Here is a 23,711-nt window from a genome sequence, read left to right as displayed (position 1 = left end):
AATTTTTTTTTTCTGTCACTTGCCAAATAGGAACAGGAGGGCCCAGGCAGGCTTACTGTTGCCATATCAGCATATTCTCTGACTGTGCCTAATGGGATTAAAAGGGAATGTCTGATCTAGTTTGAGTCAGACTAGCTCCTTCTTCCACTCCAATTTCATTTTGATTCAGAGTTTTAGAAGTCTGGATCAGTTAGCTGTTGGCACTGGATCCATAAGTGATACAGGGTGGGAAAGTGGAGGCTGCTTTTTTAGTAGATTTGATGGGCAACATGGAAAGTCCAGAGGCTGGTCTGTTAGGTCCTAAAAGAGAAGCAGGGAAGAGAGACTTTGTTTCTCTGAGGGAGAGCAAGAGGCAGCAGGTATTGCCCCTCCATTCTTGAGTCTCAATTAGTCCCTTCAGGCCTGCATTTCTTATCTGTGAGTTGCCTTTTGTGCTTTACTCTTTTTTGAAGCAAGTTGGGTTTCTCATCTTTACAACTTAAAGACCCTTGACTAAGATATACAACTTTTTTAAAAAAAAGATTTATTTATTTATGCATACAAGAACTGGGGTACGGGCCAGAAGTGTGGGGGGGTGAGAGGATTCACCAGAGATAGAGTGGGGAGCAGAACAGGCAGAGTGACTGAAATACACTGCTGAGGGGAGTAGCAGGCAAGGCAGGAGAGGTCTGCTGTGCCATATGGGTAGCTCCCTGGCCGCCCAGGAGCCTGGGGATTGAACTCGTGCTGCAGAGGCTATGGATAGCTTCACAGTGCTGTGCTTTACCCCTTGCGCCACCAGGGAGACCCTAAGACATACAACATTACCTACAATGCTCAATAGGATAATTCAACTATGGAAAATGCTTAGTTCGCAACACTTGAGCCTACTGGAATCACAAAGCTCTAGAAGAATCCATTTATTCATGGTATGGCTTTCTATAATGAAAGAATTATAAATGTCTTTCATTTCAAATAAAGTGAAGGTCAGATCCTCACAGTACAAGAATATATTCTAGCTGAGTAAAATATAATTTGTTTTGTATAGAAATGAAAATTCTAAAACTCTGCTAACTTTTTAAAAGGGGACTAGTTTTCTATTATTTCAGATTGTAAAGTACTAGCTCTCAAATTTTTAACATTATTAACATTCAATATCTTTATATACCTAATATATATGTCTTGAGACTTTCATGCTATGTCTCTAACTCTACCCCATACTGTCTACCAGGCCTCTCCACTGCAAGTTTTCCCTTTTTCTTGTAATTAAGCATTTTGAAGAAAGATATTTTAAGACTATGTAAATATCCAATTTCTAATCAAAACTTAATTCACTAGTTTTAGCAGCCATTGAAGTTTTTCATGAATTAATTATTACCATGATGGTTGCCAAATGACAGTTTTACAAGTTTTATTATTCATTCTATATATATTAGTTGTTTTTCCTCTGTAAGGAAAGCTTTTTTTCTCTCTTTCCATTCATTTAAGCATGCAGGATGGATTAATGGATTTCTATTTCATTCATTGGGTTATCATCATTATTATCAGTTTTGATGCTTGAATTGTCCCAGATTTGATCAGTAAGAGTCAGTTTAAATTGCCTTCTGTATCCTTTCCACATGTCTCCATCATTTTTAAGCATTTCCTTTTTAGGTTCATTTTGTGTAGCACTAAAATCAGCATTTTTCCAAGAAACTTTATTTCCTTTTGGTTGAGAAGTACATTTAAAAACCAAGAGCTGGAGGTCTCCCCTGGTGGTGCAATGGTTGAGCGCTGGGTTACGAAGCTGCCCGCAGCCTCTGCAGCACCAGTTCGATCCCCGACAGCCAGTGAGGGTCCCACATGGCGCACAGACCTCTCCTGCCACCCGCTGCTCCCCTCAGCAATGTATATCGTCACTCTGCCTCTTCTGCTCCCCGCTCTGGTGAATTCTCTCACCCTCCCATGCTTCTGACTGTACGCAGTGCTTGTATAAATAAAGAAATCTTTATTTAAAAAAAATAAAATAAAAACCAAGAGCTGGGCCTCCCCTGGTGGAGCAGGCGGTTGAGCACTGCACTGTGAAGCTGTCCGCAGCCTCTGCAGCGCCGGTTCCATCCCAGCCGGCAGGTGAGGGCCCCACATGGCACTGCAGACCTCGCCTGTCTTGCCCGCTGCTCCCCTCAGCAGTGTATTTCATCAGTCTGCCTGTTCTGTTCCCTGCTCTGTCTCTGGTGAATCCTCTCACCCTCCCACGCATCTGGCCTGTACCCCAGTTCTTCTGTAAATGAATAAATAAATCTAATAAAATAAAATAAAATAAAAACCAAGAGCTAAGTGTTGATATGTTTGCTCTTGGGAACACTCAAAAAACTTCCATATAAATTAATAGTAACAGCATTCCCAGACCCCCAAAATAACCACAAAATCACACCAAATAGGAATGTTCTATTTTTAAATAGCAGGGAAACCTGTATATTGAAAACCAGGAGTGTACATTAAGACCTCCAATTCCAGTCCAACACCATTGGGTTCAATTTTTTGCCTCTCCATATTTGTGATTTTTTTTTTCTTTAACAATAAGGAACTTGTCTCCGATTGTCCTCAGTATACTTTCAGATGGTAGTAAGCCTCCTTATGTAACCAATCTATCTCCCTCTTAACTCCTATGCAGCTGCCCTTCTTATCTCACTTGGGATCTGACAACCTCCATGGAGTCCCCACCATCCCTCTAGATTGATACTCTGCTTGCCCTACTTTGGGACATGACAAGCCACCACCACCAACATGGACACCTTCCCCACCCTCTCAGGCTGCCAACCACTTGCTGAGATCTACCCCCTACACATTTCCATGCTTGCTTTTAATCTGAATTATTTGGGAAGAAAGGAAGAAATAAAGGGAAATTCATAGTTTTTCAGGACATGTATACCTCCTCACTTGATGCTAAAGGTAGATTATTAATAAATAAATCACAACTTTTTGACCTACATTACTCATCGGGGATTTGGGCTAAAATTAACTATGTGGGTAATGAGAGATTTAAAGCCATAAAATATTCTGTCATAAGAACAGTGTCTAAATAAATCACAAAAGTACATCCTGTACTTTTGCAATGAAATGTTAACTATCCTATTAGAAATGTAGTTCCCCAGAGAGAAATGCTTAGAATTGAGACCTGAGGACTGCCCTTTAAATTGAGTCTCTCTTTCATTTTGTATTCCAGATAAGGGTTGCTTTTTCAGACATTAAGTGACTTGCCTAAAGGGATTTATCTCCTGGGAGGTCATATTATTTATTGATTGATCATATACCAGTGACTGCTAATGTATTTCATTAATAATGTTTACAAGCTTACTTGTCCTCTCTGAGGTGTCTGGTGGTTTCCTGTAAAAGCATAACCCACTTAACAAAGAAGACCAAATATTTTCCTTAAAAGATGTATTCATAGCAAGTATTAGAAAGCTGCATCTTACTTTTAGTGTAATTGAGTAGCTTGATTTTTAAAGCAATGATGAATTTACTCTAGCAAAAGACTATTTTTAAACAGAAAGAGGCACCAATTTTGGTTTTCATTATTTAGCAGTGACTTAATATTTATTTACTATGTATCATCTACCTATGATGTGTACAACAGTGAGCTAGAGGCTAGGTGAGAATATTATTTGTGATAAAGATAATAGTTTATATTTTTTCAATTATAAGCCTCAATAATTACACAATTATTTACCTGTATTATTCCATTTACTCCTCATAGCAATCTGCCAGAAATACAGTGTTCTTTTTCATACTTGCAGATAAGCAAATTGATGTCCTCAAAGATTTCAAGTGACTTTCTCATAGTCACACAGTTACATGGAAAATCTGGCCTATCATTAATTCATTCAAGAATACTTATTGAGCACCTTCAGTGTGTCAGTATGATGCTTGTGCTAGAAACAAAGTGATAGAGCAGAGACCCTATCATCATGAAGCTTATAGCTTATCAGAAAGGTAGTAAAATTAAACATAGGATTATAATCAAATAAGACAAAAAGCTCCTTTCTTCCCTATTTTCTTCACTTTCGAAAAACTCATGTCACTCTCCTGCTTTGCTCTCTATTTTACCTTTGCACAATTTCCCTAGAATTGGAATGGTTTCCATTTTCTCTCTCTTTTTTTTAAGATTTATTTATTTATGCATACAAGAGCTGGGGTATGGCCAGAGATGCAGGGGTGTGAGAGGATTCATCAGAGACAGAGTGGGGAACAGAACAGGCAGACTGACTGAAATACACTGCTGAGGGTAGCAGCGGGCGCGACAGGAGAGGTCTGCTTCGCCATGTGGGTTGCTCTCTGGCTGGCTGGGGATCAAACTCGTGCTGCAGAGGCCGAGGATTGCTTCATAGTATAGTGCTTAACCCCTTGTGCCACCAGGGAGGCCCTCCATTTTCTCTCTGTTCTGTCTTCTATGCAATTCTATGGTGGATCTCTGGAAATTCTCTTGCCACACGGTAAAGAGACTAGAAAGCAACTTAGACAGATCTTTCTAAAGAGATCATCTGGGTCTTTCTGTAAATCCTTATTTTGAACATTAAAAATTTAATATTATCCCAGTCATTTTCTTACATTCCTTCTGGCACAAATCTTAGTCTTCCCCCAGACAGAGATGCCTCAGGCAGATAGGGGTGAAGATAATGTTCTTGGATAGGCACAGAAAAATGCATATTAATAAACACCAGAGATCTTCCTCAATTACATGTGTAAGAGCCTTGGCACAATTAAGGAACTGGAAGAAGCTCACCTGCTTGGAATAGAGATTGATATAGGAAGAGAGGTTACCTGATGAGTACTAGGGGATAAGAAAGCTACCAATCATTAAGTGTTTACTCTGTGCCAGCACAGAGGTTTATAAGGCAAAGCTCTCCCCAAGGGCTAGAGGGAGACATTGAATAGAATACTGAACAACAGAGTGGGAGGATCAGATGTGTTTTCTGAAAGGGTCAATCTGGCTGCAGCATGGAGAATAGACAAGAGAAGACAAGATGCAGGGAGCTCGCTTAGGCATGAGTAGGGAGTCCAAGCCAGAAGTAATGGCAAGGACCAGAGAGGAGAAATACAAATGGAATTGGGGGGTATCTAGTAAAGGGACAGAGTTTTGTGACTAGCTATAGATGTGGGAGGTGAAGATAAGGGAAGACTGAGAATGAGCTTAAGATTTCTGACTTGAGCCACAAGATAGATGCCAGTAACTTCCTAAGATGAGATGGATGAGGTGATGAGTTCCATTTTGAGGGTTGACAGCCATCCAGGCATAGATCTTCAGTATTCAACAATGAACTTACATATATTTTATGAGGAAAATTAAATAATAAGTATTCTAAAACCCTTTATTCCCAGCTATAGCCTTTAGTGAAAATGTGACTTAAACATAAAACTAACATATTGATTTGTGATTTGCTTCTGCAGTTTATGATTTACCACATCTTATTCCTTTTGCCCTTGAGAAGTTTCACTCTACCTGCACCTCCATTCTTATTCATATGAAAACCTATGAATCATTTCAGGTGAACTGAATCCTTGTCCTCTTACCATGAAGAACAGAAATATCTTATAGACAAAAAAATATAATTTTAGTATCAGAGAGTAGGAACACATTTAGCTGTCTTTTTTTCTAGTTGTTGCTGAGAGTCAAGTCTATAAATCAATTAATCTAAAACCAAAGTTTCATTTTATGAGCTTTCCATTTATGACTACTTTATAAAAGTTTCACTTAAATAATTGCTTTCTATATTATTTAGGTTTTTTAAAAAAAAAATCCAGATTACTTTAGAGGGTATTCGAGGAAGCTGCATTTCTCAATGTTCAATGTTTTATCAGGTTTTTCTTTCATGAATAAAGAAGGTATTTACTTACACTTGCTTTTAACAATTTTCAGTGTAGACTATATGTATTGTAGCCATTTCATAAGCACAAGGGGATTCTGAGATCTCAAATTAAACATCAAGTTCTTCATTTGGGCCTGTTAGAATGGAGAGGAGCCAAAATAACTTTTTGAGATGAGTGATGGCCTCCTTATGGGACCATGAAGATTGTTTTGGTTTTTAATTGTTTACTTTTTAATTTCAGGCACAAGTTCTTACTGGTATCTTAACCTGTCAGCTCAAACACAGAGTTCTGAACTCAACCAGCAATACAGACAACATGTGTCCCAGTTACTACAGGAATTCACTGCCAAACTCAGGGCTGCTTTGCAATTTTCAAAAACTCAGCTGGTTGTCTGAGGGTATGCTATTAGGCTATTCTCTCTAGATCCTCTGAATTCACTCCTGGCTTGAGCCATATCTCTAGGGAGCTATGTATGTACTTGGCCATTGAAACACTGACTTTCAAACGTTTATCAATGAACTTCCCCAAGCTTCAGTTTCCAAAAGGTAAAGTGAAGAAAGACTTATTCAAGTATCACTCACTGAATGACTAAACCCAAACATTAAGTCTAAAAAATTGAAGACAGTCTCTCCTGTCAAAGACCCAGTCTGACTATCTATCCTTCTAAGTATCTTTAGCTATAAAGATCAAATAGATCATTATAATATTTTATGACAGATCCAAAAATGGATAAATAAACAAGGTACAGAAGCACAAGGAGGGGCACCGGACCCAGTCAGAGTGCAGGAGAGGAACGTCTAAAGGACTCAAGCATCCTAGAATATGCCACTTATTCTCAAAGGATTAGTGCATCAGCAGTAATGGAGAGAGAAGGTGTGGAAGAGCATTGTCATAGCTCAGGTGAACTATGTGGTATCAGCTATGTGCCTCTGGCGATGACACAGAAACTCCAAATTGGCTTAGTAAAAATGGAAATTTATCATTTCACATGACAAAAGGTTCAGAGATAGGGCATGTTTCAAAGTTGGTTGATTTAGTGGCTAATTATGTCACTGAGGACCTTGTTCTTTCCATTTCTCAGCTCTGCTTTTCACAGGGTTGATTTTCTACTTGGGATGGAAAAACCTCTGAAGGAACAAGGTGGCTGGAGCAGTTTCAGGCATCACAATAAGACCCACAGGGTCCTCAGGAAGAAAGAGGTCATCTTTCCCTGTGCTTCCTTCTTAGGAGGAGAAAGATTTTCCCAGAGACCTATAAATTTGTCCCCCACTGTCTCAAAATCCTGAATTTAGGCATAAACCCATTTATAAAGCAATCACAAGTAAGAGGTGTGGGATTACCATTTTGGCTTAGTGCAATGATTTGGGGATGCTGTCTATTTTAGAAAATCAGCCACATGTATTGCTACAATGATGTTACAGGCATAAGCTAATGGACTTGAAATACATCTCTTCTTTTCTGGAAAACTCTAATTAAAAGCAAAACAAACAAGCAAAAATCAAGTCTGTACTTTCTTGCCTCAATAAGATAGTTTTCTCTTTATTTTTAATGCCTAGAAAGCAAGGCTTGTGGAAAATGACTGAATCACATCATACCACCTCATTTTGCAGCCCCAATCATGTGTTTCAAACAAAACTTACCAAAATCTACCAGTTTAACTCCACCTTCATTGGTCAAGAGGATGTTATTTCCTTTTACATCACGGTGGATAGTTTTGTTGTTATGTAAATGCTGAAGTCCCTAGAAGGTAGGAAATATATAATGACTTTTAAAGAAAACATCAAACAAGGAAAATTTTTCAGGTGGGTTCACACATGCAAAATCAATAGGAAACACATGCTAAAATTAACATATAAAAATTTTTACTGCTCCACATTGACTTAATGCACCATTTCCACATTAGACTATATAAAAAGTCACAAAACCAGAGCATAAGTACTTGTTAGTTCATATCAAACATTTTATTACAAATGTGTCAAACTCAATGAGAAAACATTCTATATACTTATTGAAATAATGGCAAGAAAAACCTATTAGTAAAAAATATGTGTATTATATGCCTTCATCATAAACAATATCAGAAAAACACTTAAGAGGTCAGAACTCAAGGCTCTGTTGAAACAGAGGGTAGATTTCTAAAGGAAAAGGGCAATTATTTATGCTAAACACTTTAGATTTTGCATATATTCTTGCATCATAAATACTAATGTAGTGATATTTTTCTAAAAATAGGAACCGCATGTTTTATTTAACCAGAACTGCCTCATCATTAATGCACGAATAGTTCAAATTGCCTTACCATTAGCGCTTCTCGTAAAATATAAGCAATTATGGGCTCACTCATTCTTTTGCCCGTCTTCAGAAATCCTTTCACGAGCTCAGTCACTGATCCTCCATTGCACAGCTATAAAGGAATATTTCAAGACAAACATTAAAGTGGAAATGAATTTTAAGTACTTAATATAAAAGGTTTTCCAAAACATTGTTCCAGTTTTTATTTCAAATGATTACTATCATCTTTATGTTCCACAAACGAACATATAAACTTATACTAGTATGCAATTAATTATTAGAACAGTATTCATCTTAATTTTTATAAGAGTATTTGTGGAAGCACTGGGCTTGATTTTTAAATTTAAGGGTAAGAATAATGATCCTACAATGATCTTGATTTCTGATAATTCAATTAATAGTGCAATAGATCCTATGATCTTAATACATATAGGTACATTAATTTAAAAACATGCTTCCTTAGAGGCAAAATTTGAGAGTATTGAAGGGTTACAAGTGACATTCTAGAAAACATTTTAAATGTTATGTTTTTGAGATTCTTTAGCTTCCACCTATCCCATACTCACCCCTACCTAAAGGAGAGGAATTTAAATGGAAAGCCAGAGGGAAGAACAGGGTAAGGAACTTGTCACATCCAGCTTTTCCAAAGTTAGGTAAAATGAAATCCCGCAGAAAACTCTCGAAAGTGCTGCATATTTACAGAGTATAGAAATGGCTCCAGACCAAAGGAAGTTTTGTCACCCTAGGCATTGGATTCTCTAACCTCCGACCCTTAGCATTTGCCTTCATCCTATCCTGGAACTTTTCTCTCTGTTCTGCTTGCCCAATGGCCTGACCTATTCACATCTTCTCTCACCTGCCTTTGGTATCACCAGTGCCTGGGATCGGAAAAAGCCATACTTTGCCAGCTTTATTAAGCTAAATAGAGGCAGACAGGGCCTCCCTGGTGGCGCAGGTGGTTGAGCGCCGCACTGTGAAGCTGTCCACAGCCTCTGCAGTGTCGATTCGATTCCAGCCAGCCGCTGAGAATCCCACATGGCGCAGCAGACCTCTCCTGTCTTGCCCGCTGCTCCCCTCAACAGTGTATTTCATCACTCTGCCTGTTCTGCTCCCCGCTCTGGCTCTGGTGAATCCTCTCACTTTCCCATGCATCTGGCCTGTACCCCAGTTCTTGTATAAATAAATAAATCTTTAAAAAAATAAAATAATGTAAAATAAAATTAAAAATACCCGCGCTTAAAAAAAATAATAAATAAATAGAGGCAGACAAAGGAGATGAGAAGGATATTCTTAGCATCATATTTTGGAATATAATAAGAGCATCATACATTATGATCAAGTGGGATTCATCCCAGGAATACAAGAATGTTCAACAGACTAGAACCAGTATTTTTAATGTATTACTGACATATAGTATAATTGATTTGTATACAGTTTGATATATTTTGATAACTGTATACCACCATGTAGCCACTAACTCAAGATATGAAGTAATACCCTCACCCTAAAATGTTTCAAAAATCTTGGGAAAACCATATCAAACATTGATAATGCTAGCAGCAGTAAATTACTCAGCAATCAAAAAAGATAAACACATGCAGTTTGCAGCAACATGGATGGAGCTAGAAGGGATCATGCTCAGCAAAATAAGTCAGAAAGAAAAAGAAAAATACCGGATGGTCTCACTCATAGCAGGAATTTAGAAAACCTAAATAAGAGACCAGGAAAAAGTAATAATCAAAATTAACAAGCAACTATAAACCAGAGACACACTGGGAGGGGGCAAGGATTATGGAGGGCTGGGGAGAGGAAGAACTAGAGTCAAAATAAGGGGGGGGGTGCAATTGTATGGGGAATATAACCAAAATGAAAATGCATATATTGTACAAAGATGAAAAATGATGTAAGAATTATATAAAATAAAATATTTTAGAAAAAATAAAGACAAACTGTCAGCATAAATACTTTAATGTATATGGTAAAAATTTGTTGATTTATTAAAGGTCAAAATATCACCTCATATTTTTCCCCTGAAATAATACTATAAGCTTGCACTTCTCCTCAGAGCAGATGCTTTTGGAAGCAATGAAGTACTATTAGGGAAAAATGACATAGAAGCCTTATATATGTATTACTTACGTATTTCCTATGGTAGAAGAGTATAAAGGAGTCCATTTAGACTGCTTTTCCATCTTACCCTTTAAACAAAAGCTAAAATGAAATGGCTCTAGGTAATTGACTGTTCTGTTGTGCGTACACCAAATAACAGCCTTTTATATGAGAGCTGGAATGGTTGTCCCAGCCCTAAGAACATGAAAGGAATCATCCTGTCAGTCTGCTACTCCACTGCAATTGTGCACAGCTAAAGGAAGGAAGGAATAATGCTGTGTTATTAGAGCAACTCAGAAGCCCAGTTTGTTTCTCCCGGCTGCTTCCCCTTCCCACATATAAAGCCTGCTAGGGCCTCAGGTCCCTCTGTGCACATGTTATGCCTAGGGCAAGAGCAATGAAAGGGTTAATAGCTGAACAAATAGAAATCATTTGTCCATTCAAACTCATTTTCCTTCTACCATTCTATTTTTCCTTACCTCACAGCAGGCCTTAACTTACTTACTAGACGTCAGTATAAAAACAGAGTAACCAATAAAGCATGACACATGAAAGCAGTATTTATGTCTATAAAAAACCATTTTGATTATCTGAAATATGTATTTGAGAGGTTTTAGGACTATTTACTGAATTTTTGTGCTTCCATATACCACCTGTAATTTTCAGTCTTTGGTTTCTTGAAAGGGATATAATTTCAGAGAGAAAAATTGCTATAATTGGAAAGCAATGTCACTATTAAGAATGGACAAATCAGGACCAATTCAGAAAAATAATAGAATGCAGTTTGCAGCAACCACTGTGAAAGAGCAATTATAACTAAGATTGGACTATGAGGGAAAGGGTCTTTAACAAAAAGATGTCCTAACTCTGAATTTTGTCTCCATTATGGCTGAAGGCACACTAAGCAAATAGTCCCAGAGAGAGAAGATTGGTTTCCTAAGTACTTAAAATTGGCTGCTCATGCAACCAAAAAGTGGAAAATTACAGTTAAGTTTCAGTTTTCCCCTTTGTGTTCATCAGTAGCAAATGATTAATATCAGACTGATTTAATTCAATGTTGACTGTTTTTCAGTCTTCTGGTTCAGTAATAAACATATGCAGAAACCTAACTAACTTCCACTTTCCCAAGTCCCTCTCCCTCCTCCCCACAAACTCTCAATAGTACACTGTAGGAGTTAAGGGAAGTCAAAAGTGGTATCACATTTTACTAAGCAGGTCAGTCAAGAGATGTGGTAGCAATAGGAAGACATAAATATAAGTATGCTATTTCAAAATGAGGCAAAAGTAAAAAAAAATCCATTAGTTCTCCTTTTATGTCTAATATAATTAGGAGAACCTAAAATATTAAGTGACAATAAACACCCCCACAGACATTCTGTTAAAAAAAATCAATTTCCACTCCAGAAGTTTCTACCCTTCCTCATGTTAGTTTTGTTAGAAGTGTGTAACTAGAATTTTAAAGGGGTAACAGCTAGTGCTTTTTTCACTAGAGTGAAAATGAATTTACAAGGAAATAATTCCTAAACAGAGTATATTATGATCAAAATTTTAGAGAGAAAAGTTGTAACAGGGTGAAAAATTTAAAAAGTACAATGAAATAACAAAGGAAAAAAAGACTGTTCAGAAAGATTTGAGTAAACACTGTACTTGGGATTTCAATTCTGGATTGAAATAGAAATAAAATGATTTTTCATATTGAAAAGTCACTAGGCATGAGTTGGCCGAAACTAATAGAGCCTGTCTGCATGTCAGGCTGCTGACGAGGAGGTCACAGATCATTCACCTTCCTAGCCTTGTTGGCCTGATTCTTTGGGTAATACCACAGCCTCTGTTTGGCCATTCTTTTGGTATCCTCATGCCAAATAATTTACTTGGGGTTTATTATGATAAGAGGTATAATCAGCAGTCATTTTGTAGAATAATCTATTGATGCCACAAGCCAATTTTCTAAAAGTGCCTCTAAAGCAGCACCTGCACCATTCATGTTTATAAATCAGGTAATTGTACATCTAGCCACTTATGTGTACATGTAATTAGGCTAATTTACATATGCAAATCAATTATCTTATATACAGTTTACCAACTTCTTGCATCCTCTTTACTTCTTTTCCCACTTTGTAAATTTACATAAGTCAGATTTCTGAGATGCCATTTTATTAAACTATGGTTTATTCTTTTTTCTAAGTCATTTGGGGATGTTTCCAGTATATTATCTGATAATAAAATATGAGGACAAGGTTCACCAAAGTTCCTAAGTCTCCACTAAATCATTATATTAAGAAGTCATTTCATTTGTACTGGATGTTCCAAAACCATTTAAATCTCTTTTTCTGCTCTCTCTTAAAAGAACATTTAACGACAATTAGGAATCTCCAATTCTTACTTAACTCCAAGAAATAACAGAGAAATGACAACCTAATTACAATAGGGATTTGACAGGCATGAAAGACAATGACTGATGACATTCAAGGATTTTAACCTCTGGGCAGATTTGTAACTTGTGCTCTTGCCCATTAGACCTACATTAGGCAGAATACCTGAATCTTCATTCAAATGCTAACCTGTCAATGAAAAAATTAAAGGAAGTTCATTTTGTATATTTTGAAAAATATGAAGATACAAAATATTATTCAAGACTGGGGGTGGGGATGAATGAGGAGCATAAGCAGGGAAGGGTCCCAATCGACTTTGGTGGAGAATTAAGGGGTGCTCTGTAGTGGGCTTGGTGTGGTAACATAATTGCAAAGGTGTGAGTCTATACCTTTAAATTTATACAGTGGTGTAAAGCACATTTTAAATGGTTCAGTTTTGACAGTTTCAATGAATGGTTCAATTAAAGGTGTCAGATTAAAAATAAAAATTTGTTTTCCTCCCAGTCAAGAATGCTCATTAAAGTACTAATAAAGAAATAAAAAGTAGAAACCACAAGAAAAAAGAGAACAGAAAAAAGGAAACCAAAAAACAAGAGATTTCAACAAAATCTGTCAATATGGAAAGGAGAGGACTGAGCAGTAACTGATTTAGCCATGCAGAAGTCACAACCAAAGTGAGGGCTATTTGAGGTCACCTAAGCAGATTAACCCAGACACAGCCTAAGTCATAATGAAAGTGAAGGTAGATTTGGAAGAGAAAACACTCCATCTAATCAAAAGTCTCTAATCAAAAGATCTGACACCTTCTTATCCATCATACAAAAATCTCATCCAAGAACCTTCCTAACACTCTTTGGGCACATACACAGCAAAGCAAGAGACTGTAGGGATAGTTTCCTAGAGAAACGTAACTGATGGGACTCAAGATGTGGTGACATCAGTACAGTGGATAATGGGAGTAAGGCACGTGTTACTACAAAACATGCAAAACAGAGAGAGTTAAATTTGGAAGAGAAACAAAGGCATCCAGGAAGCAGTGGATTCCACCCTGGTGAGCAGCAGAGAACTGTGAGAGGCAAGATGTATGGCAGATGTCTAGAATAGAGCAGGAAGACATGAGAGTTCAGCAGTGCAATTAACAATCTTGCCAAAGTTTAGAATATGAATTACTACATACATTTTCCAGGTACAGCAAGCAACACGTCAAATACACAAATCTGCTAAGAAGGAGGTGGCATCACTAAACTGGATTGACATTACTGCTCTTGATTATAAATCCTTTGGTTCTTTGTGTTTTTTATAATCAAATGAATGTAGTTATTTTGAAAAAGATAAAGTTGACTGCCTATCTGAAATAGGCAAAAAGATAAAGATGACGGCCTATCTCAAAATGAAAAACAGTATAAATTCATAATTAATACTGTCAACCATTTTAAACATAAAATGGAAAAATAGGTAAAATGTCAACTGTTAAAAGTGTTCTTTTTATGGTTTCAAGTATTTTCTATAATGAGCATCCATTATTTGAAGAATCAATTTAAAAACCACAGTGGAAAAAATATATAACACAAAGTAAAGAAAAACATAATTTATAAGGGATTATTATACAGGATAACCAATGATGTGTAGGAAAACCAATGGAACATTGCAAAAAGAAACAGAAATTTCAAATGCTAATAAAATAATAAAAGACACAGTAAAAATATGCTGGTGTTAGTCTTAAGTCTGACAAAGTCAACTTTAAAAAATTCCTATCAATTTTATTAGAATTAATGATTATCTAAATTGAAAAACAATATTCAATAAAAATCAGAAAAATGAAAAAAGATGACATTTTTCTAGAACTGGAAGTTACCTTAGCAAGGTATATTCTTAGTACTCCTGCATCAGAATTGTCTAAACTTACTCTGAGGATTTAAAAAGGCAGCTTCTAAGCTTCCTTTGGAAACTTATTCAGTATTCAACACCATTACTTATTCAATGAGGTTTTTCCCCACAAATTTAAATAGCTAGTTCTGTAGTTTTAGTCATTAGTATTCAATGAAGACCGAAAAAGAAAATCACAGCTCACCATTTTTGTCTAATGAAGCCTCACCCAGGTTCATTTTTCTTATATCCTGGCACCTGGCACAGAGTCTAGTCACATGTTAGATGAACAAAATATGGATGAATAAATAAATATTATAATGAAATCCCTTTTCAGCCTGCTCTTCGGAAGGAAAAATAATCCTAGTTTCCTTAGTCTATTATTATGGAGATGATGCCTTTAAATTCTTAACTTTTTTTTAATATCCTGATGTGTCTTAAAATGACAAGGAGAGTACTATGCAAAAATGCTACTGAAGATGTACCAGTCAGAAACATACCAGAAGAATTGCTTTAAGATATCAATGTGACATAATACTAAGTCATTCTAAGACCATATTGCAAATTTTCACCTATGAAATGATGTTGAAACTTACCTCAAGAACCAACCATAGTTTATCTCCATTTACTTTATCCTTCTTAAAGTACATCCCATAGAATTTGACCACATTAGGGTGATCAGAAAGTGCTTTTAAGATGTTATATTCTGCTTCAATCTCTTCATCAATGTCCTAGTTTAAAAAAGTCATAGGAAGAAGACTGAGAAAAACATGAATAATGTCAAAGAAACATATTAGAGACTACCAAATAGAAAATTTAATTTTAAAAGTTCTTACCATGTTCAATATGATGTACCAAAATTTCTCATGTGTTGCATAAGGAGGGGACTACAATGTTTCTGCTAATCAGATACATATCTAATGATGTTAATTTCATTGAATGAAAAAGGGGTCAATAACAGACTATTTTTTTGGGTTTTTTTTCTTCTTTTCTTTTTTAATATTTTTCTTTTTTATTTTATTCTATATAATTCTTACATTTTTCATTTTTGCACAATGAAAAATAGATGACTAGATGAAGAAGATGTGGTATATATTTCCAATAAAAGACTATTTTTGTAGGCAATTAAAGATAAACATATATGAAGCACTACTCCAGATGATTTTCCTATCTCTGTAGTGGTAACTTTGCTTCAAAGGTAAAGTCAGTGATTAGAAATGAACTTTTTAGCAGGTTCATTTGTTTTTTTATGAAATATTTAGAAGCAATCAATAACTAGTTATACAAGCAATAAATTCCTACCATTCAAAAAAATAAAAGTTAATTATATAAGATGGCATATAGCCTTTCATTAAATGTTCATTTATAAGAAGTAGAATAGGTCACTATTTGGTCAGCAAAAATGCAAGACAGTCACTTAGCCATGTTTCTAAAAACCACTATACATGAAACAACTTGAATAATAAATAAGAGAAAGACTTTTAATCTTGCTTTTACAGTAATATTTAATGTCCACATTGTTTTAACACAGAACCCTAGAAACAGAGTTGGGAAGAATTTTAGATCAGAACTCTAATTTGAGGGAAAGAAACTAAAGCTCAGAAAAGTTAGAGACACAGAATTGGTTAGTGTAAGAGGCAGGACTGGACTCCAATTCTACCACCTATCACTGTTTCTTCCCTTTCTTGAGAGAATGTTACTAGTTCAAAATCTATAGCAGTCCAATCCTTTTAATAAAAAAGCTACTCTGTGCTTTTAAATGCCTGGATGCATTTAAATTTATTTTATTAAGATTATAATCTCTCAGTTATAAATCTTTTTTTATTTGACTTATGACATGATGAATGAGGAGCAGATTAATAATGCTTTGAAAAACATACATACTATGATGAGAAAGCAGCAACAATAGAACAAATTTCAAACTGTAATTGTGAAATTGATATGTTTCATTAAAACAACAGTACAAAACAGGATCTATAAGGTTAGTGTTATTCCAAACATGAATAAATTGTGAAGGAATAGTGGCTACATGTATTCATAAATCATTTTTTCTTCTCGAGAATGGGAGAAGATTATGGGGTCAGAGACTGGGATCTGATTAGAGTCGCTTGTCTTGACACTATGAACCCCAAGTTCTAATTGCAACTTGCAGAGATTGGAAAAGTATATAGTCACTTTGGTATAACTTATCCTTGGTCTCTTTTCCCTCATTTTAAATGGTAAAGAACTTTCTATTAGGTGAATGTAAAGACACTACGCATCAAAGCCTAGGCATATGCCTCTCACTTTATTCCTTTAATGCAGTTAATTTTCTGCTGAAAGGCCAATCCTCACTCCTCTCTTCTGCTCAACATATGAAACACTATAGTTATAATGGATTTAGTAGAAATATGTTCTCAAAAAAAAAGAGCAACCCTAAGGTGAATAGAGGCTCGGAGTCCTTTTGCAGTTGGTTAATGGAAAAACTGTGACAAGGATTCGAACACCGACTTCCTCCCCACACTCATCACTATATTTCCATCATGCCACATGTCTGTCATGTGAGCAAGAGTTGAGTAATTAGAGAAGGTGCTTTCAGAAGAAGTCTGGGGATTATGTGATCACTAGCTCATCCAGCTCACTGATGAGCAGAGCTACCCATCTCCTAGGAAATGCAAATGCTCCAAAAAGACTAGCCCTCATTTCCAGAAAGAGAATCTTGGCAAATTCTTCATGCCCTTCAAGGCAAAGAAAAACTTAATAGGTTCTATTGTCAAAACTGCTGCTTCAAAAATAGAAAAAGGGACTGCAACAGGATGTCTCTTATAAAGAGGCCATAAGAACTGAAGAGAAAATTCAGTTCTTCACAAGGAATAGCACCCTGGTTAATAATGAACACCATTTTTGTTTTGGAAACATTCAAGCAAAATTAATTTTGAAAATTAATTTCCCTTCTCTAAAAGAAATTTAAGTTTTGAAAACTGTTTCTGGTTTTGCTTAGCCAGAAATTCTGCTGAAGCCTAAATAAACACAGGAAGAAAAGGAGAGGAGGTCAAGATGACATTTTAGGATTACTTCCAGATCATCAATATAATCTTACAGTTTTTTGAAATCTAAAACATATTAAATCAACTATTGAGTTATTGAGATTTTTTTTAAAGATTTATTTATTTATTTATACATACATACATACAAGCACTGGGTACAGTCAGAAGAGCGGGAGGGTGAGAGAATTCACCAGAGCCAGAGCAGGGAGCAGAGAAGGCAGAATGACGATGTACACTGCTGAGGGGAGCAGCAGGTGGCAGGAGAGGTCTGCGCGTCATGCAGGACCCTCCTCTGGTGGCCGGGAGCAGCCGGGGATTGAACCGGCACCACAGAGGCTGCGGGCAGCTTCGCAACCCAGAGCTCAACCGCTGTGCCACCGGGGAGGCCCCAGAGTTATTGAGATTTTTATTTATCTATGTATTTGTATTATAAACTTAACTCATTTATCAAGTATTTGTTGGGCTCTATTTTATAAGCTAAGCATATAAACAAGGAAAATCTAGTAAGTAACTTTTGTTTTTTACGTTTTCTTTTTTTTTTTTTTTCATAATGGAAACTCTTCATGTGTTTTATTGACCTTTTAAAAAACATTTTCATTGTTCTTTTACATTCAGAGAAAAATAAACCATTATAAACTTTTAATAAAGGTCCATTGTTTTTCTTTCCCTCTCAATATCTACAGATATACAAAATCATATAAACAGACCTGCCAATTGTGTGAAAAATCAAGATAACATATTTAGAGACTTTCTAACTGTTATATACAAATAAAAGCAAACTTAATTACAGGGGGAAAAAATCCAGTATGACTTACATGAATGGGATCCAGAATTTTGACTGCTGCTTTTTGGCCATTTTTCTTATTCAACACTTTAAAAACTTTCCCATAAGTTCCTTTGCCTATTGTGTCAGTAATTTCCCATGTATCAGAAGGGTCAGGAAAATTATCAAGGATGATGGTTTTTCCAATTAATGGAAGCATCTTCCATTCAAATCACTGGAGATAAGAATACAGAGTTTCATCTACATTTGATTGCTTTATATTAAATGGCACACATAAAACTCATGGGAAATTAATATATTCACTGATATGATGGAAAATATACAGCAGCAACTGAATGCACTGTTAGAGAAAATTTTAATAACAACTCTTTTTACAGACAGATTAATATGAGTATAATAATATTTTGCAAGCAGGGCTTCATTTCTATGTTTCACATAGTTCCACATTAATTGCTATTAATTCTTTTCAGATTAATATAAAAGGAACATATTAAATATTTGATTTACTGCTTTATACTCAGGTGTTAATACAATGAATCAAAATTTTAGAATGAACTATTAGAGATGATAAAATTCAATTTCTCTATCAAAGCAAGTGATCATGTCTTATATCATGTCATATGTAAAAATCCAATAATAGGTACCCCTCCTCCATTGCTTTCTGGACGAAATTTCTTTAAAATAACCTACAAGGTTTTTAAAAATATGGTCCTTGCTTAATTTTGGTGTTGCGATACTTCTCTAAGACACTATAATCCAGCCACTTGGCATCCTTCAGGTCAGTTCCTTCTTGCTTATGTATCTTATTAAGCATTGTATCCTTCAACTTCTGCCCAGTTTTTTTTTTCTTTTTTTGCTAAATACTAAGTTCAAGTTGTCTTTCAGAGCTTAGCTTACAGTCCCTTCTTCAAAACTCCTCATCCCATTTCTGTTGCATACACCACCATTGTACCCCAATGCTACTCCGACCCCCCCTTTATTTGACAATCCGCCAAGCACTTGGCACAGTGCTGAAGTAATTAGGTCAATGAGGTCAATTCACTTTACAAAGGAGATTTTATATATAATCTGAGATAAGATCCCAGGTTTCTTTAATTTCAAGCAGTGCTTTTAACCTTCCATGTATTCCTTATAATATATTCAACTATTTGTATAAAATTACAAAAAATAAAATTAAAAGAACAGAAAGACCTCTCAGCACTTCTGGTGGGTCCTAACATTTTTTGATTATCTATACAAAATTGCACTTTTTAAAATGTTAAACAATTGAGTGCAATGGTGCATGTATGTGTATACACATAGGAGGCACAGAATAATGTATATTACTATTATATAATATTAGTTCATGAAACTTACTTGTCTGACTACTGCGTTCAACCTCATCCAAGCCATTCATCCATAGATCCTCACTTTCTTTCTATCAGCACTCTTCAGTCATCATTCCCTCCTCATTTTCTCCTTCCATTCAAAAATTCTACATCTTGAATTATAGTGACTTCCTTGCCCTCGACACTCTTATACCTCTCTTACTCCACCACAATCTCCTGGGGTAAAAAACAAAACAAAAAAATCAACTCTGGTATCTTCTTCCACACTTGTGCCTGTAGCTGGACACACTGGACAACTCTGTTGACTAGTTTCACTTTAAATTCAGGGTAAAAAGAACATGAAATAGGCCCTGAACGCTACTGAGCAATCTTACTATCCTTCCTTGGTTTGTACATCCCCTTCTCTGGAGACTAATTCACAGTGATCTCTCTCCTCAAATTGTTCTCTCACAAAATGTTCCTTCTTTGCTGCTCACCCCTCCCACAAAATTCTAAATTAAAAAAAATCAAATGGAAGCAATTAAAAAACTCCTTAATCTTCTCACCTTAAAAACTACAAACCAATGAATATCATAGTTTGCTCCTATCATAGACACTTGTGTTTTACTTCCATTAGCTTTTTTCCTACTCAGTCTTCAGATCTCAGTTCAAACATTATTTTCATAGAAAGGCCTTTCTTGACCAACCTCTATAGAATTAGCTTTCCCTACATATTTTATTCTGTCATTAGAATATAAGCTCAGAGAGGATATAGACTGATTTTTTTTTTAACTACTGGATCCACAATTCCCAGAACATGCCTACCACTTGGTAGGGAATTAGTAAATGATGACTAAATGGGCAAATGTTGATTTATTTGTTAATTCTGACAGCAGAAGCCTTGTCTGTCATGTTTGCTCCTGAATCTAATAATGCCTAACTCTGCTGGCATATAGTAGGTGTTATGTATACAGCTGTTGAATAAATGAATCAATATGGTCTTTCAAAAAAAAACTTTTTAAATTAGCAAGAGAAATAAGGGAGAACTAAAAAGAATTTAAAAATCTAAAGAAAATAAGGATGATATTCTGATCATTACAGTTAATGGCACATTATCTAGTAAATGGCTATGAAAGCCTGCTAAAAATTAAATCATTACATAAAAACATACTTATGAATAGTTCCTAGAACACTTAATCTTCATGAAATTTGCGCCTTTGATCCAAAATGCAAAGGAACAAGTGAGAGGTAATCAGTAATAATCATCCACTTTAGTTACTTCATAATCAGTGACAAGATAACTACTTACATCTACTTGAGTTATGCAAATAAGCATTTACACCATCCATATAATATAAAAGTTAGACCAAAAGACCAAATTAAATCTCTTGAAATGACTGAAGTAGGAGTTTTTAACCAAGAGAAACATTAATTGTATGGAATGCTACCTTTCAAACAGTACTGCTATTGAACACAATTTGAATTTCTGCTATATTATCAGGAATTAACTATTGACCTCTAAATACACAGGCATAAGAATTCAACTTAAAAATGAGTGAACACCAAATGTGTGCAAAGTATATTAGCCTTTTAGGGATATAAAGGCAGGTAACTCATGGATAGATAACAAATTTGTATTAGAATATTTTATAAAGAGTGATAAATAACAAAAACATGCATAAAGTGTTATAGTAGTCTGGGTGAAAAAGCAATTAATTCTGAAATGATCATGAAAAATTTCACAAAACAGTAGAATGAATGATGGGGAACAAATATGAGCAGGATTTGGCCTAAGTATTTAAAGACATTAATTACTATACTCATAAAATGCAATAATCACACAATTACAAAAACATAGGTATTATGGAGACAAACTACACCTCCTAGAACCATTTAAAATAAACAAAACTCCCAACAGTAGGAAAAATTAAGCCTAAAACGACTTCCTCAAAAATCAAACATTAAAGAATTTTCAAGAATTAGGATAGAAGCAAATCTTCTGATGCTTAAAGTAGGCTTTTCCCACTATAGAGTTGTTTACTCTTTAAGAATAAAATGTTAGTACACATCTAATTAATGATTACAGTATAATGAATGTTCATATTTTTCTAGTCTTTAGCACTCACAAAATAAAAAATTCTCTAGCTAATAAAACCAAATATGCAATTAAATTATTAATTACATGATATCTAAGCTAAAGAGTTAGCTTTGTATTTATTTACTTTGTTTATATAATAAGTAAATGAATATATTTACTGTATTTTGAAGTATGTATTTATCATAATTTGGAAAGTTGCACTTACAGAACTAAAATTTAATAATCAAGAATCTTCTTTTTTAAATTGATTTAAGGGCCTCCCTGGTGGCGCAGCGGTTGAGCACTGGGTTGCGAAGCTGCCCGCAGCCTCTGCAGCACCGGTTCAATCCCCGACCACCGGGTGAGGGTCCCATATGGCGCGCAGACCTCTCCTGCCGCCTGCTGCTCCCCTCAGCAGTGTACTTCATCAGTCTGCCTGCTCTGCTCTCGGCTCTGACTCTGGTGAATTCTCTCACCCTCCCGCGCTTCTGACTGTACCCAGTGCGTGTGTAGATAAATAAATAAATCTTAAAAAAAAATAAATTGATTTAACATATATTGAGCTATTGGATTTTTCCCCATAACCAAAAAAAAAAAAAAAAACAAAACCATAAAACAACGAAAATATTATCTTACTTCAGGATCTTAACATTCATCATAAATATTATTTTGACTGCTTTAGTAAGTCTATGCTTTTAAAATAAAATAACCAAATTACCATGTTTATCCTAAAACACAGTAGGCATAATCACCCATAGGGCTGTCTTTCCCTGGAGCGCTCTTTCTTTAGTTAGCCACATGGTCTATTCCCTCATTTCCTTCAAGTCATATACAAGCAATTACGATGTCCTGAGTCCTACTCTAATCATACCATTTAAAACCCACAATGTGACCTCTACCCAACTTCAACTCTCATCCCTCTTTTCCTATTTTATTTTCAGGATGTAATTCTAATGAAGACCGATGTTTTGATCTAGGTTGTTCAATGGTGTAGCTCCAAAACTAAAACCACAACTAAAACAAAGAAGGAGCTATAAGTATTTGTTGAATATTAGAGAGAATTAAAGAAACAGTAAGTGGAAAAATTTTAAATGGTTTAGTCTATCAATTTTATCAAATATTTAAGAAACAATGCCATGTATGTATTTTTTGTCAAAGAACAGAGATAAAGGGAACACTTGAAGATTTATGCAAAGAGACAGAAATCATTAAAAAAAGGAAACAGATATTCTGGATCTGAAAAATAAGATAACCAAATTGAAAATTTCCCAGAAGGGTTTTAATGGCAGAATTGAACATGCAGAATAAAATAAGTTAAAGTAAAGATAAGTCATTTGAAATTATTAAGTCTGAGGAGCAAAAATTAACAAAAGTGAAGGAAAATGAATTTGCTTAAGAGACTTTTGGAATACCATCAAGTGTACTAACATAAACATTATAAGAGTTCTAGAAGAAGACAGAAAGAAAGGGGCAGGGAGTTTATTTGAAGAACTATTGGCTGAAAACATCACAAATTTAAGGAAAGAGAATGTGTGTGTGTGTATATATATAGAGAGAGAGACTATATATATATATATAGACTATATATATATATAGACTGCTTTAGTAAGTCTATGCTTTTAAAATAAAATAACCAAATTACCCTCATGTTTATCCTAAAACACAGTAGGCATGATCACCCATAGGACTGTCTCTCCCTGGAGTACTCTTTCTCCATATATATATCTATATCTACATCTATATCTATATCTATATATATATACACACACACATACACACACACACATATATATTTCTCCATATATATATGTGTTTATATATATCCATGCATATGGATCTACAAATATAAGAAAGCAAACTTAAAAGAAAAATTCAAAGAAATCCACACAAAGATACATAATAATCAAGCTGTTAAAAGTAAAAGATAAGGAATTTTGAAAGTGGCAAGAAAAAAGTGATTTGTCATTCACAAGGAACCCTCAACAAGATTTCTCAGCAGATTTGCTGGTCTAAACCAGAAGCACTGGGATAATATATGTAGGTGCTGAAAGA

General features: G+C 35.3%; 1 protein-coding gene across 4 annotated transcripts in view; it reads right to left on the bottom strand.

Annotated features, from left to right (window-relative positions):
• MYO3A (myosin IIIA) overlaps positions 1 to 23,711 on the bottom strand; it is a 135,386-nt gene that overhangs the window by 105,906 nt on the left and 5,769 nt on the right. For 2 of the 4 annotated variants that reach the window (XM_054695176.1, XM_037510732.2), the window contains exons 2-6: positions 19,632 to 19,819; positions 18,307 to 18,489; positions 15,062 to 15,196; positions 8,126 to 8,230; positions 7,467 to 7,566 (exon numbers count right to left, since the gene is read on the bottom strand). In XM_054695176.1, coding sequence (XP_054551151.1) covers positions 7,467 to 7,566; positions 8,126 to 8,230; positions 15,062 to 15,196; positions 18,307 to 18,474 — 508 coding nt within the window. In that variant the 5' untranslated portion in view covers positions 18,475 to 18,489; positions 19,632 to 19,819. Of the gene's footprint in view, positions 1 to 5,853; positions 5,889 to 7,466; positions 7,567 to 8,125; positions 8,231 to 15,061; positions 15,197 to 18,306; positions 18,490 to 19,631; positions 19,820 to 23,711 lie in introns of those variants that run through there. The other 2 variants (XM_054695178.1, XM_054695179.1) reach the window with 2 other exon arrangements.

This window comes from Talpa occidentalis, unplaced genomic scaffold, assembly GCF_014898055.3.
Source record: "Talpa occidentalis isolate TD23 unplaced genomic scaffold, MPIMG_talOcc4v2.1 talOcc4.14, whole genome shotgun sequence".
NCBI classification, from domain to species: Eukaryota; Metazoa; Chordata; class Mammalia; order Eulipotyphla; family Talpidae; genus Talpa; species Talpa occidentalis.
This window is presented reverse-complemented; position numbering and strand designations above follow the sequence as displayed.